Below are 16295 nucleotides of genomic sequence, written 5' to 3'. Positions count from 1 at the left end.
ACACTATAAATCAATTATACTTAAATAAAAAGTTTTAATTAAGAAAAATTATTGTATCTACCTTACCTGGATTGCCGATTTTCAAAACAACTAGAACATAAAAATTTATACCAGAATTGTACTGGACATGATTTCAGTTTTCATTGATGTTTCAGAAAATACTTTGGACCCTAGTATTTGGACCCTGTGAGCATCAGTGGTCATTGTCCTAGCAAAGTGGGGAATTACTGATTAAAGGGAGCTCATCTGGTTATACTGCTGCCTGCCATGGTATCTACTCTACTTTTGATTGGGGGATACCTTTTCTCAAACGTCTGAAGTGTTATAATTGACAGTTCTATGCACAGCATTCTGTCTCTTCCAACAAAACATATCCCTGTTTACTTTAAGCTTGTTATCTGCTGGGGACCATGAGGAATACTATTAATTAAGCCAGCTGATTCCTGATAATGTTAGCCATCACTGCTGCTGTGGGACATTGAGCAAATTGCTTGTCCTCTGTGGGCCTCTGTCTTCATTTGTAAAATGAAAGGTTTGGACTAGTTAACCTTGAGTGGCTCATCCAACTCTAAAATTCTTTGACTCTTTTATAGTGTTTTTTTTTTCACTTAAAAATCACAACCTGTTTAAAAATAATTAAACAGAAACTCTTAATGGCAAAAAGCACCACGGTAAGTCAGAAACTAGTGGTCTTTTGATGCGTCTCAGATTACCTAACAAACACCACTGCATGACCTTACTTTTAACTATGGCCAACTTTAAGCAATGAAGATGGCATTTATGGTTCCTGGTGCTGTGACGTTTTGTGGTCCATGAAATCCCCATATTCTGAGAAGCTCTTGAGTGTCTCAGGTCAAGGGAGGGAGGAAGGAGAATGGCTTGAAGCGCAGACAGCTCCAAAGCTTCAGAGTACTCCTGAGTTAGATTTTCAAATGCATCTCCACAGTAAATGGTATAGTATTGAAACCAAGTGGACTTCAAATATCTAGATTGTCTTTCCTATACCAAGGCACAGCACATATGACCACACACTCTGGTCACATTCCATCTGATCGTTGCTGTTCTAATAGAATGAGAAACTTAGAAAGTATGAAGTTTACTAGGGAATGCAGAATATAGACATGAATTTAAAATAATATAAGGGGTCTTCTCTGAGCACTTGCTGTGTGCAAGATGCTGTGCCATGCACTTCTTGTACATTGTGTCATTTAATACAACACACAACGATCTTGAAAAGTAGACGTTATTGTCTCCTTATTACATATGAGGAAATGATGCACAGAGAACTCCTGTTACTTGCCCCACGTCACACAGTAGTAAGTGGCAGAGCTGCTCTTCAGTCCATATCTGTCTCAATCTAGAGTTTCATGACTATGTCAGAGACTAGCTCTCAGAACTTAACCAGCTCATTTAGAAAGTAAATGAATTAGTAGTATTAATTATGATCTAAACCAAGAACACAGAGTACTGGTGGGTCACTGTTGGGTAGACTTGATGGAAGGAAGAACTCATAGAAACTGTCCTGAAGAAATTGCTTTGAGTTACATGTTGAGGTGAAGGACATGAATTGGCCCGGGGAGAAAGGTGAGTTCATGCTGAGGGAACAGACTCTATGAGGCTGTGAAGGTACAAATGAATGAATTGTGTGTTCAGGAAGCAACATAAAGACTTGCTCATTGCAGGGCAATGGCCAGAAATAAAGCTGATGTCATAGGGGTGAGAATCCAAGAGATTTCGCTTTGTGATGCTAAGCCCTGGTAATCCACACTCAGTTCTTAAACACGAGAGGGAACATAATTAAAATTGCATTTGCTTTTACAATTTATCCTACAACTCATGTAGGATAAACATGGGCTTTTAAAGCATCAAGCAAGGTCAAGAGAAAACTTAGCAAAACATATTTTCTGTCCAACAAGTGATTTTCAGGAGTATGTTGTAGCTTACCTCACTAAGGTCCTATAGCCTTGATAGTGCAATGAAGGGGCCTGCAAGCAGATTTCACACAATTTTCAGAAATAAAGGTAACCAGCCCACTGCAGTTAAGCTAATAGCACATTTCCATCATCCCTGGTTCTGTGCAGTGTGCATAAATGCGGCACACAAGTGTTACAGATTCAAGTCAAGGGTGGGCAGATAGAAAGCTCTCAACAACGTGGAATAAATTGAGTTGAATTGAAGTTCACTTTCAGATAGCAATTGCTGCTCCTGAGTGAGGGCTAATGTATTTGGTGAACTTTTGTTTGTCCCTTCCATGATAAATCCACTAATGCTAACGTAATATCTCTTCACATTTTCTGAAGTCCTCATATTATTCTCTCTCTCTCTCTGTCTCTCTCCAGTTCCAGAGACCTAATGACTTCTCACCCCCTTTCCGCTTTGGCACTGTGCCCAACGGCAGCACGGAGAGGAACATTCGCAACAACTATGCGGAAATGCACGCCTACATGGGGAAGTTCAACCAGAGGGGCGTGGACGATGCACTGCTCTCCCTGAAAACAGGGTAAGAACTGCTTCCAAGCTCAGAACCTTTGATACGTTGCTCACGTTTATGAAACATACGTGGAATCAGATGTGCCATGCTTGGTGCCACGCCACGTTAAAGCAAAGCAGGCTGCATTTGCTCTTTGTGGATCTCCGAGTTAAAGTGACAGTGTAATTCAGGCCAGTGCACAGAGGTCCCTATGCTATTATTCACGTCTATGTATTTTTAATAAACTGTATTCTACTTGCATTAATGTAAACATGAAACAAGAATGTAATAGATGTAAAAGTCAAAGGGGAGAGTCAAGGCTAAAGTTCACACGTTACACACGAAATAAAGACCTGTTGACCAAAAGGTGAAAATGATGATTTTGGTGTCTTATGGACAGGGAGAAATCAACAATGAAAGGGTAAAAGTTTTTAGACAACACACAGTAAGAATGTGTTAACCGATCTCCAATTCCAACAAAATTCGCATTCTTTGCTCCAGCTCTATAATCTCAGTTCATTCACTAAAAGGAGCTCATGAACTGCAAATAGGTTTGCTTGCATAATCTCAGCCACATTCATTCATTTGGCCTTCAGAAGCCACAGCTGCAGAGTAAGACAGACAATTGACCATGAGAGTTGTTGGAATTTGAGGGTCCTGGGGCCTCGTAGCTGATTTCCTGTGTTGTAGGTTAACTAGCAACACTTAAACCTCCTGGTGGCTCTGGTTCTGGAAGAACCACCCAGATGCATGTTTACTTAAATACTGTTAGACTCTGTCTTATCATTATGAAGTCACGGCAGATTTCAGAAGATGGGATTTGAGTTTGGGGTGGACTACTCTGGGCAGTCTGGTCCCTGGTACAATCACAGTTGTCAATCAGAACTTTGGCTTTTTGATGGACACCCCTCCTAAAGGTTACTCACAGGCCTTTTGAAAAAATGTTCTGTGTCTTATCATGCCAGAAAGGATTTCTTTTTTCTTAAGGAGGAGTAAAGCTAACTTAACTTGTAAAAGTGAAGAGGATGATGGCTGCCTTTCTTTCTTGCAGACCTCTCTATTACCTATATGAATATATCAATTTCTTCTTCCCCCTTTGATGTGTTTAAATACTGACCTGTACCTTCCTGACCCCGCCCCTAGCTTTATCCCCTTCCCTGTATATTCTTTCCTTGAAAAGCACAGTATGTACAATGAGATTCTCATACGTTTGGGAATCGGAGACCTCTGACTTCTCCTGCATGCTGCATTGGCTTGTGGTTTCACACATTGGCTCTTGACACGAGCTTGTGCTGCCACCACCCCAATGACTCACTCCTCTCCTTGCACTGCAAAACAGAATATTGAAGCCCTTCTGACTGCAAACAAAGCATTGCCCATCTAGTGCTACACGTCTACCTACACTTACCCACTCCGGACTGTAACGAATGGAGAAATGAAAAATGGTATAGAAGTCTAACCCATGCTATTTGCTGTTATCATTGTGATGGTTCCTTTTCATTATTTCTGTTATTATTTTTATTGATTCCTTTTTACTCCTTCTCCTTTCAGACACAGCTTATGAGTTGGCTTCAGGCCCAGCTTACATTCTCATCATTCCCAGTGGGAGGGAGAGAACTCCTCCTGTCAACCTGAAATCGCACAAAGAACAGCCTGGGATTTAGGCTTTAGTTTCTGGCCGAGTTCCACCTTGAGCCTTGCTTTGAGCCACTTCCCCCCATAGTCTGCTGGAGCCCTACTGCTTCCTATTAATGACCCCAGTGGTAGTTTTGTACTAAAATTCCTCCACTGGACTTGCTTTGTTTGTTTCTTTCTCGCACAGGAAACTGGATGCCTTCATCTACGATGCAGCAGTGCTGAACTACATGGCAGGCAGAGACGAAGGCTGCAAGCTGGTGACCATTGGCAGCGGGAAGGTCTTTGCTTCCACTGGTTATGGCATTGCCATCCAAAAGGATTCTGGATGGAAGCGCCAGGTGGACCTTGCTATCCTGCAGCTCTTCGGAGATGGTGAGTTAAAGAAAGGGACAGTGCCTATTTGGCCTCTCCCGATGGCCAGTCCGAAACATCAACCCTTCTTCCTTCCTCATCCCTCTAACCTCTGCGTTTCCAGAAAAGCATTTCACAGTATACTAGGAGATTTGGAGGGTATATGTTATTCGTTTCCTAACGCTTTGTAGCAAAGTACCACAAACTGAGTGACTTAAACAACAGACATTTGGCTCAAGGTTCTGGAGGCCTGAACCCTAAGATCAAAGTGTCGGCTTTGGTTCCTAATGAGGGACTCGAGGGAGAATCCGCTCCATGCCTCTCCCCTAAGCCATCATGGTTTGCTGGCAATCTACAGCGTTCCTTGGCTTGTAGGCGCATCACCCCTGCTCTGCCTTCATGTTCACATGGCTTTCTCCCTGTGTGCATGTTTTCCCTCTGTACGTGTCTATGTCTGATTCCCTCCCTTTTGAAGGATACCAGTTATATTGGATTAGGAGCCCACTGTATCCAGGTGATCTCATCTTAACCAGTTACATCTGCAATTACCCTACTTCCAAATAAAGTCACATCTCAAGGTACTGGGAGTTAGGACTTCAACAAAGGAACTGCAGGGGGCAGTGGGGCGTGGTTATACAATCCAACCCAGGGTGAAATTTGGGAGAGAGGATTAGTCAGTCAAGGAGGTGTGTTTCAGGATTGCAGGGTATGATCAAACCCTCAGGGATAAAGTAAGAGGGGCTGGGGTCAGAAGTTCCCCAGTCTTCTCACATGTGGCCAGAGCAGTGGATGGGATTTTGGAAAGGTCTCTGCTCTCTCTGGGCCCAGAGAAAGGGCAGAGAAATCCACATGTGGCCATCTGCTCATCCTTCCCTCTCCCATCTTGCTTTTCCCTCTGGAAGAGGGAGGAAGCAGGGCCAGGGTCCTCAGAGACAGACACCGGAAGGCACTCACCCCCCCAGAGTGATTCTCGCAGCAGACTGAGCAGACAGCTTGTTTTGAGGAAATCTCATCTCCTGTTTCATTACACTCACGCCTTCCGCATCCCTCTTCACTTTATTGTCTAAAGCACCTACTCCTCCTGTTCGTCTCACAGAAGCTAATCCAGTTACGGATGAGCAGCCTGACTCTACTTGGCCTCACAGGCCATCAGCCAAGCGGTTCCCTAAGTTCTGTCTGCAGAATCTTTGCTGTTAGGGATGCGAGAAGAAGCAGAGGAGCACAGGGAGATTGTCAGACTCTGGGTGAAGTCAGTTGTTCCCTAGTTAGGAAAATCATACTTTGATCCAAGAAATGAGTAAAAAGTGATTTGATTAACATTGGAAAGAGGAGGGGGGTTCCAGGTGGAGGGTTACGAGCCATTTTGGTATAAGAGTTTCTGTCATTGTAATGCAGCTGTCACTTAAAGGCAATAACGGGGCCTCCTTCCACGAGGAAGTGCAGCCATAGAGATGATTTGCAGAAGTTGCCAGGGCTTCGGTCAGATTATTCAGACAAGGTTCACATTTTGAACCAAACTGGAACTATTGGAACAGGCAGTTTTCTTCATGAGATTTTCAGATTTTCGCTTCTCTGGAATTAGATGCATTCTCGAGCATATGGTGTCTGTCATTTTCCTTTTGTCTACGATTTCTACCTTTCTAATTCCTAATTCTAATTTCTAATTCCTAGTATCCACCAGGTTATTGTAACCTGGCATGACTTGAATTAATCAAAACTTCCTTAAGCAGCGTTAAAAGGAGGCAGGTCCGAACTGGGTGGTGTCATTTTACTGCAGCTTCCTCCCTTTTACTGTGAACATTTATATTTTCAACAAGACATCAGGAAGTCTGAGGACCTCTAGGGAATCAATCAATCTCTCTGCCGATATGTCTCTGTCTCTCCTCCCCCCGACCCAATCTGCTTTGCCTATATTTTGAGAGCAATTTTCTGAACCACTTGTTTGGTTATGTTGTTCCTCACTGTCTACCACAACAGCAAGAAAAAGTTCAAAGTGCTTTAGTCTGATACTCGGGCCCTCGGCGATCTTGCATCAACCTTTTGTATTCAGCTTCCTTTGCCTACTGTTACTCTGACTCGTTCTGCCTGCCTTTCCCAAATACGCCTTGTGATTTTCTACCTTCCTCCCCTTGATCATGCTATTTCTGCTGCCTGGAGTGCCTTTTTGTGCAATATAAATTAAAATTCACCCATTCACCATGCCCACCTCCAAGTCCTACATCCTCATGAAAACCCACTGGCCACCCATCTGCAAAATCACTCTAATTCAGGCAGCTCTTGTGACCTGCATATAGCTTGTCATACTGATTGTTTATACACCAGTTCACACTGGGTAAGTCATGGGGCACAGAGGTAATGTCTCCTGTCTTTGTGTCACCGGTGGTATCCACATTATCGTTTTCACTGAATACCTAAATACATCGATAAGTTACTACATGACGGTATTTAATAAAATCCTAACTTTCTCTGTTGGTTTTCTTTCTTTATGTCTCCTTCTCTCTTTCTCTCGCATGTTTTCCTCTCCTTTCCCCAACACCCCTCTCGCCCCCTCTCTCTACTCCTGCCCTCTCTCCGCCTGTTCTCCTTCCCGTCCCGCCGCCAGGGGAGATGGAGGAGCTGGAAGCTCTGTGGCTCACGGGCATCTGCCACAATGAGAAGAACGAGGTCATGAGCAGCCAGCTGGACATTGACAACATGGCGGGCGTCTTCTACATGCTGGGGGCCGCCATGGCTCTCAGCCTCATCACCTTCATTTGCGAACACCTCTTCTATTGGCAGTTCAGGCACTGCTTTATGGGTGTGTGTTCTGGCAAGCCTGGCATGGTCTTCTCCATCAGCAGAGTAAGTGCTTTGATTCAGGTGCTTGGAGCTTGGGAAAGACAGCTCGCTGGGCAGAGCACGGAGAGCCAGGAGGGCACTGACTGCAGCCCGAGGCTGCTAAAACGAGAAGCCACATCATGTACATTTCCCCGGGGGGGGGGGATGACATCATTTCAAGTGGCTCAAAAAACAGGTGATGCAGTTTTTCCTTCAAGAAACAGATTTCTGTGTGGGGTTTGGGCATTTGGTTCTCCATAAGAACTGGCAGATCTATCAGAATGAAACATTTGGCCTTTTCCCAGATGCCTTTCATCACCATTAGTTAATTCTGCAGAGGTTGGATTAATCATTTAATCCTTTTAAAAAGTCACATTTCTATTTAAATCATGAGCTATATCTCTCTTACTCTGACATCCAAAGGTACACTGTTGGTTACTTCACCGTCCTACTCTGTGTTTTAACCATGTGTGAGTTTGGGGAGTTAAAGAGCTTAACAGAGCCTTCAGAAATAAGTCCTGACCTGTAAGAAATTTGCATTCCAGAAACTTCCTTAATTGGAGCAAGAGTATAGCTCAAGTCGTTCTTTATTTAGTGCTCTTCTGTGTGTCTAGTCCAGAATGAGATTTTGAACACAGTTTTGAATATGAACAGAGGGTCACAGGGAAGAGCTAAAAAAAAAAGGAAAAAAAAAGACTTCTTTTGAATTTGTTAATAAAGTTATGGGATTCATTCATGAGAGGTGAACTCAAATGTCCTCTTCAAATAGAGGTCTAGGCTTCAGACATAAATAACCAACTTTGTCTCTAATGGAATTATATGAGAAAATGGAGTACTCATTAAATTGTTGCATCTTCTGATCATTTTCCTGTAGTATTTTAGTTGATAGAGAAAGTGTCCTCTCTGGCTGTGAGTTGCTGCAGGCCATTCAGTTACCTGGGAGCAGGAGGTTGCACTGCGTGGCCCTTCCCAAGACCTCTCCAGAGAGGGGGATGGCAGCAGTGGGGGGAACCTGTAATAGAAATCCCCTTTGTAGCCCCTCGACATAATCAATGGCTCTGTAGAGGAAAAGTGCATTTTCTCCTGGCCATAATCAAGAAGGGTTAGAAAGGAGGCCTGAGAAGGAAAGTAGAGGAACCTTCTCTTAAAGATCTCTTATCTCACTGCTGCCTCAGGGAAACTGAGGCTTATCATATGCAAATCTTCCTTCTTTCCCATGTAGCTGCCATTCTCCTTTCTTTTTTTTTTTTTTTGTGGTATGCGGGCGTCACTGTTGTGGCCTCTCTGTTGCGGAGCACAGGCTCCGGACACGCAGGCTCAGCGGCCATGGCTCAGGGGCCCAGCCGCTCCGCGGCATGTGGGATCCTCCCAGACCGGGGCACGAACCCGTGTCCCCTGCATCGGCAGGCGGACCCTCAACCACTGCGCCACCAGGGAAGCCTTGCCATTCTCCTTTCTAATCTTCTCTCCTCTCGTGCCCCTCCATTGGGACAGCCCCTTTCCAAATTTATCCCCCTAGTTTTAAAGATACAGTTCAAACAACCTCCTCTGCAGAGACCTTCCCTTGCCAGGCAGAAAAGTTCCAAATGTGTCCACCTTTCAAGGCAGGGGGCAAGAGACTGGCAGGAGGTTGGCCTGACTTTAGACTTGAGCCCAAGCCTTTCCCTCTCCTGGACGGTGTTCCTCAGGGCTCTGCACAAGGAGCCGCACACAGGGAGTTCTCAGTCAACACTAATTTGTTAAGATATTCATTATTTATGATCAGAGTAACTGAGTGAGAAACTATAAGGAGGAAACCAGGAGCTAAGGAGAGAATAAAGGAGAGGATTCCACAAGATTCTTTTATTTATTTATTTATTTTCTTGAAGTACAGTTAATTTGCAGTGTTGTGTTAATTTCTGCTGCACAGCGAAGTGATTCAGTTATACATATATATACTGTTTTTCATAGTTTTTTTCCATTATGGTTTATCACAGACTACTGAATGTAGTTCCCCGTGCTCTGCAGTAGGACCTTGTTGTTTAATCCATCCTATATATACTAGTTTGCATCTGCTAACCCCAAACTCCCAATCCATCCCTCCCCCACCTCCGTCTCCCCAACAAGGGCATTCTTTATTCGTATTTAGTACTGGGATATCTGTCCCAGGTCCTTCCTGCCCTGGTATAGGGCACAGCAGGAGAAAAATCCCTCTTTGACCCCAGGGCTGCCTGACTGTCTCTGTGAATTTGGTTCACGCTTGGCTCAAGAAGAGAATTGCTCAGTTGTGATTTGGTGACCAAAATCCTAAAAGCTGCTCAAAGTTTGTCAGAGCCGGGAAAGAGTGGCAGTTGTGAGCGCCTGGGCTCTGCCGCACTTTACTGCCAGCCAAGGGTGACCAGCCAGGGCCGAAAAGCCCCAGCATCTGTAGAGCATTGCTACTGATTTCCAGAAGGCTGACAATATTTTTTGCTATCAGTCGATATCATGGCCTCATTTTTAAGACACAAAAACCTCAGCACGGAAAGGAAAATCAATTCGAGTTAGTAGTGGAGTTGAGGCAAGAATGTCCTGTCTTGCAATTCGAATCCATTTGTTCAAGTCACTCGGTGTAGCCGTGTTCCCTCTGGATCACCAGGCCGCCAGCTCGTGATGCGACTTGCTAAATGCAGGGGGGTAAGGCAGGCAAGCTTCTAGCCGTATGTTTCTGTGAGTGTGTAAGACCATCCCTTTCATGTCCGCTCTGACTTTTCTCATCCACTTGGGCAGTCAGTGGTGGGTTGGTTGGGGGGTGCTGTTTATGGTCACTTCCTGCCTCGCCGGAGACCTAACCGGTCCCATCCTCCCTCCAGGGTATCTACAGCTGCATCCACGGGGTGGCCATCGAGGAGCGCCAATCCGTGATGAATTCCCCCACCGCAACCATGAACAACACACACTCCAACATCCTGCGTCTTCTCCGCACGGCCAAGAACATGGCCAACCTGTCCGGCGTGAACGGCTCCCCACAGAGCGCCCTGGACTTCATCCGCCGCGAGTCGTCCGTCTACGACATCTCCGAGCACCGCCGCAGCTTCACGCACTCTGACTGCAAATCCTACAACAACCCGCCCTGCGAGGAGAACCTCTTCAGCGACTACATCAGCGAGGTGGAGAGGACTTTCGGCAACCTGCAGCTGAAGGACAGCAACGCGTACCAGGACCCCCACCACCGGCCGCACAGCATCGGCAGCACCAGCTCCATCGACGGGCTCTATGACTGCGACAACCCGCCCTTCACCACGCAGCCCAGGTCCCTCGGCAAGAAGCCCCTGGACATCGGCCTCCCCTCCTCCAAGCACAGCCAGCTCAGCGACCTGTACGGCAAGTTCTCGTTCAAGAGCGACCGCTACGGCGGCCACGACGACCTGATCCGCTCCGACGTGTCGGACATCTCCACGCATACAGTCACCTACGGCAACATCGAGGGCAACGCGGCCAAGAGGCGGAAGCAGCAGTACAAGGACAGCCTGAAGAAGCGGCCGGCCTCGGCCAAGTCCCGCCGCGAGTTCGACGAGATCGAGCTGGCCTACCGCCGCCGGCCGCCCCGCTCCCCCGACCACAAGCGCTACTTCAGGGACAAGGAGGGGCTGCGGGACTTCTACCTGGACCAGTTCCGCACCAAGGAGACCTCGCCGCACTGGGAGCACGTGGACCTGACCGACATCTACAAGGAGCGCGGCGAGGACTTCAAGCGCGACTCGGTGGGCGGAGGAGGGCCCTGCACCAACCGGTCGCACCTCAAGCACGGGCCGGCTGACAAGCACGGCGGAGTCGGTGGGGTCCCGGCCCCCTGGGAGAAGAACCTGACCAGCGTGGACTGGGAGGAACGCTCCGGGGGCAACTTCTGCCGCAGCTGCCCGTCCAAGCTGCACAACTACTCGAGCGCGGTGCCCGGGCAGAACTCGGGCCGGCAGGCGTGCATCCGCTGCGAGGCGTGCAAGAAGGCCGGCAAGCTGTACGACATCAGCGAGGACAGCTCCCTGCAGGAGCTGGAGCAGCCGGCCGCCCCGGTGGCCGTGCCGTCCAGCGCGCCCGCCGCCAAGTACCCCCAGAGCCCGACCAACTCCAAGGCGCAGAAGAAGACCCGGAACAAGCTGCGGCGCCAGCACTCCTACGACACCTTCGTGGACCTGCAGAAGGAGGAGGCCGCCCTGGCCCCGCGCAGCGTGAGCCTGAAAGACAAGGGCCGCTTCCTGGACGGCAGTCCCTACGCGCACATGTTTGAGATGCCGGCGGGCGAGAGCGCTTTCGGCAACGGCAAGGCGGCGGCGCCGGCCGCGGGACATCACCACCACGGCAACCATGGCAACCCCGGCGGCGGCGGCGGCGGCGGCAGCGGCGGCAGCGGCAGCGGCGGCGGCGGCGGCGGCGGCGGCGGCAGCAGCTACATGCTCAGCAAGTCGCTCTACCCTGACCGGGTCACGCAGAACCCTTTCATCCCCACTTTCGGGGACGACCAGTGCTTGCTCCACGGCAGCAAATCCTACTTCTTCAGGCAGCCCACGGTGGCAGGGGTGCCGAAGGCCAGGCCGGACTTCCGTGCCCTTGTCACCAACAAGCCGGTGGTGTCGGCCCTGCACGGGGCTGTACCAGGCCGTTTCCAGAAAGACATCTGTATAGGGAACCAGTCCAACCCCTGTGTGCCTAACAACAAAAACCCCAGGGCTTTCAATGGCTCCAGCAATGGGCATGTGTATGAGAAACTGTCTAGTATTGAGTCTGATGTCTGAGTGAGGGAAGAGAGAGGCGAAGGTGGGTACGGGAGGGTCGGGGCTGTGGACGTGTGGTGCGCATGTCACAGAGGGTGACGGGGGTGAACTTGGTTCCCATTTGCTCCTTTCTTGTCGTTTTCATTTATTTATGGGATCCTGGAGTTCTGATTCCTTCTGAGGGCGACCCTGGTGACCAGAACCATCTCTGCTCCCTTTCCAGTCCCCTCCTCCTTCCCGGTCTGTCCATCCTTCCAGTTCCCAGTTCCCGCGAGAGGATGCGGTGGGCTCGCTCAGCCGGCGAGGGCGGAGTGGTTGAAGGAAGTGGCCCCACACGAGCTTCCTCCTAGCGTGGAAGGACTCTTTGCCACGCACTTCGAGGGAAGCACGGAGAAGCGGGAGGAGGCCGCGGGAGCGCAGGATAGCTCTCCCCGAACTGACCTTTACGTTTAGGTGAGGAAGCACAGCGCCCCAATAAGCGCCTTTAGCATTACTGCCTGTGAATGAACAGAGGCTTTTGCTAAATTCTTGTTGCTTAGATGGCGTGTGTTTGGGGATCGTGCGCCAGGCAGAGGTTGGGAAGCCACGTGTGTTTCTATATAAGCCAAAAAAAAAAAAAGTTTGCTTCAATTCCATGAGACTTAGCTGGTAGTGAACTGGAATGAAAGGTCATTGACGGATGATGGAAAGTACATCAGAGCAGTGTTTCATGGTGCATTAGAGGCAAGGAAGGAGGGACTGCGTGTGCATGTGTGTCTATATACACTTGCACACGTGTTGTCTGTACACGCCTGTCATCAGGCCTTTTCATGCGGAGAAGGCAACCTTGCCTCATGATGTTGTTTCTTTCAACAAGCACCGGGCTTGTTTTGGCTTATATACAAACAGAGACGGGCCTGTGTTACCTGAATTTTGGCTGTCTCTCCCCTTGACCCTTCCCAAATGAAGAGAATGGAAGTTCTTGACGGAGAAGTTCCTGTGGTCTAGACAAAAACGTGGGTGAACAGTCCTACAAGGGCAACGTACAAAAATAATTCCTCCGTGGTTGCCAATACATTCCACCAGTTTTGGCCAAGAACTTTCCAGGAAGGCTAAAGGGAAGTAGAAGCAGCCAGGATTCTTTTGGCCCGTACCTGAGGGCAGAAGATTGTACAAAGCCCGTCTGAGCTTTTTGGACCCTCCTCTGGCCAGTTTGTGGGGAGGAGCTAAGTAAGGCTTTGAAGGACAGGGGGGTCATTTGTGGTCGGGTAAGTGAGAGAGGGGGATGTTTTCAATGCTTTGATCCCTTCTTACTTAACCTGGAGCTAGGAGAGCAGGCTTGTTACCCCCCTGAATTGGCCACAACCGATACGGAACAGCCAGTGAAGAGGCACGAGTTTGCTCCACGAGTACAGCTCGGGAAACAGTGGAGGGAAGGGAAGAGGTTCGGAAGCGGGGACGGGAGGCGAGAAGGGACCCCCCGCTACCCCATTGGGTCTGGCTCCCTGAGGATGTGACGCTGAACCCAGTGTGGACACTCTCTGTAGAAACCCCTCCACCTTCCTGCAACACCTCCTTCCCCTCCCAGATAAAGAATAAAGAATAAAATATAGATAGATAGATAGATGAGGGCACTGGCAGATGTGATACCCCCTTCACTCAAAGTTGGAAACTTGAGAAGGGAAACGAATACTTGTCACTGCCAGTCCTGAAACTTGGGGTAGGCGTGTTCCGTGGGTCAGTTCCACTGTCCTGCCATCGTCCCCTTACCCAGGGTGGCAGCCAAAGGGCCAGGTCCGTTTGGAGGCTTGGCTGCAGGGTCTCCGTGTCGCACACAGGACACATAAACCAGAAAGGTGCTCATCCTCCTCTGGAAGGAAGCTGCCATGTCTCTTCAGGTCCCACCCGCCCCGACTCACCGCCCTTCCTCACCCCCCAGCCCTTGACTGCCGCCCCCGCTCTCCTCCTTGATTCTTACCTCAGTATCTTTCATTTTCAAGCCAACCGAAGGCCTTGTAAAGCTTTGTTTTCTTTCTAAAACAAACCTGGGGGCAAGGGGCTGAACCTCTCACAGATTTGGAGAGAGGAGCACGGAGTGCTTTACCTTAGATTCAAGGAAGGACCTTGGAGAGAGAGGACAGAGGGCGTGAGACATCTCCAGGAGGAAGAAGGCGAAGGGCCGTCAAGCATTCTTTGCCCCGACTCTGTCCCAGGTCAGGGGCTCGTCCCTCACTCTTCCTCTTACCTCATCCCTTTCAAATAAAAAAAAAACCAAACCAACTAACCTAGCGAACAGCAATCTAGAACAAAGGGGGCTCTGGCGTCTCTGCTGGTGACAGAAATCAAGATGGTGTTTATTTCATATGTAAATATTTTGTTTTCTAATTAATTTTGTATAGATAAAGTGTTCTCTCGTGAGTATTCAGGGTGTTGGCCGGAGGGAGCGGGGTCGGGATGGGAATGAAGGGGGAAGAAGTGTTTTGTTACGGGCTTTCGTTTTCCATTTCGGGGGAATTGTTTTGTATGGCTTTCGCTTCGGGGTGTCCGGAGAACAGTGAAGGGGAATGGAGGCCGCCGTGGTGACTAAGCCAGGGAAGGGCTGCGTGTTCCACCTCCCACCTCACCAGTCTTCTCGTTGGCCTGCGAGAAGTAGTCATGCCTATCGGCCTGGACAAACCGCAGGCCCAGCTCCTATCTTCCAGGGAGACCGTAGATCACCAGCATCTGTGCAAAGTCAAGCTGGTGGCGTCGTATCTTCCCTGTCGGCACCGAGGGTGGGAAAGATTCCCCAAAGGGCTTAAACCAGAATTGAGGTCAAATCCACCGTAAGCTGAGCTTCAGGAGGCTCCGTCTTAAGAAATCCCCCCACAGCCCCCTCTCATGTTTAACAAGCACCTCAGTCACTCGGACTCTTTTCTTCCTACTGCCTGGGCTCCAGCCCTCTCCCCGGCCCCCTCCATTCCTCTGCAAGCACGCCCAGAAACTTCCCACGAGGTCTCCTCTCTTGAAGCACGTGCTATCTGGTTACAGGGAGGTAGCCCTGGATGCGTGTCTTACAAATGAGCATGCTTTTCCAGAAAAGCTTACCGGCTCTACTCAAAGCTCAGCGGCCAGAGGGTTCTCTTAGGAAGGTCTCGGAAGTTGGGTTTAGCGGTAGAAGGGTGAGCACAGGAGGGACAGCGCCAGCAGTGACTTTATATTCGCCTTGTCCTTGCTTCTGCCGTCAGGAAGGTGCTATTTGCCTCGAACCAGGTATTCAGAACCCGACCTGGGGTTAACCAGACAAGTAGAATTTCTTTCACTGGACCCTTGGCTTTGTGAAGGGTGGCAGCCTCTCTCTCTCTTTACCACCAGATGACATTTCCAAATCCATTTAGCTGAGATATTACATTACATTTTTTGTCCTATCCTGCCATCATCAAGAGCTGTCAGCTGGGTAATTCCATTTCTCTAAACCCCTCTTTGGCCCCCGTTGGTCACTTCAACTGAATGTATGAATTGAGACCAAATAAGATATTCATGGCCTGCTCAAGAAAGCTTAAAGAAAGGAAGGCTGAGCCAGGCCAAGTTCTAGATGTTAACTTCATTGCAAAAGAAGAAGCCAGGAAAAATGCATGAGGATGAATGCAGCTCTCAACCCCATCTCTTCCACAAATGGGTCTGGACAAAGACACAGTCTGTCCAAACTGTGACGTTCCACAGACACCCTTGGGAGCGCTAATGGTTCCGACTTTTTCGGAGTCCGTGCTTTCTATCTTTCGTGTCCTCTAATCATTCCCTTCCACTGTGGAAGTGAGTCGCTGGGTGTGGCCCTATATCACTCCTTTCGGTGGCCATGCTTAAATCTCAGCATTTCTACCAACTTCAGGTAATCTGACCCTTGAACTTGCCTGAGTCAAGAGTGTGCACACCCTTCAGAGTGACGCATGTACAGTGGATCTTGTAATTTCAAAGTATGTCACTGTGTTTCTTCAGCCAGAACGTGGGAAACGGCCTTGGTACGGATTCCCCTCTGCTGGCCACAGCCATATTGTGACTGAGGGAGAAAAAAATCCCAAATGATTCCATTCAGTGTCGGTGGTGTCAGTCGTGCCAAAACGCATGTGTAATGTGATAAAATAGGACTCGTCTAGAAAATTAAGGGAATATCACCCGCCCAGTCTTCCATGGCCATCAGAAGTTGCCCAAGGGTGAATTCTCTGCATGGGAGGTGAAGAAACTGTGTTACCAAAACGCAGCGTGCTGGTCACCTGCACATCTCATTTAAGAACTAGGGTTTCTTGGTGTTTTTTGTTTGTTGTTTGTTTTTT

At 48.7% G+C, this 16295-nt stretch overlaps 1 protein-coding gene across 1 annotated transcript in view; it reads left to right on the top strand.

The window, feature by feature from the left end:
- Positions 1-16295, top strand: part of GRIN2B (glutamate ionotropic receptor NMDA type subunit 2B) — a 189200-nt gene that overhangs the window by 163816 nt on the left and 9089 nt on the right. Inside the window, exons 9-12 of the mRNA XM_049694425.1 lie at positions 2340-2500; positions 4293-4480; positions 7062-7300; positions 10108-12459. Coding sequence (XP_049550382.1) covers positions 2340-2500; positions 4293-4480; positions 7062-7300; positions 10108-12027 — 2508 coding nt within the window. The 3' untranslated portion in view covers positions 12028-12459. The remainder of the gene's footprint in view (positions 1-2339; positions 2501-4292; positions 4481-7061; positions 7301-10107; positions 12460-16295) is intronic.

Source organism: Orcinus orca, chromosome 11 (assembly GCF_937001465.1).
Source record: "Orcinus orca chromosome 11, mOrcOrc1.1, whole genome shotgun sequence".
Taxonomy (NCBI): Eukaryota; Metazoa; Chordata; class Mammalia; order Artiodactyla; family Delphinidae; genus Orcinus; species Orcinus orca.
Note: the sequence above shows the minus strand (reverse complement) of the source record. Positions and strands in the feature narration are given on the sequence as shown.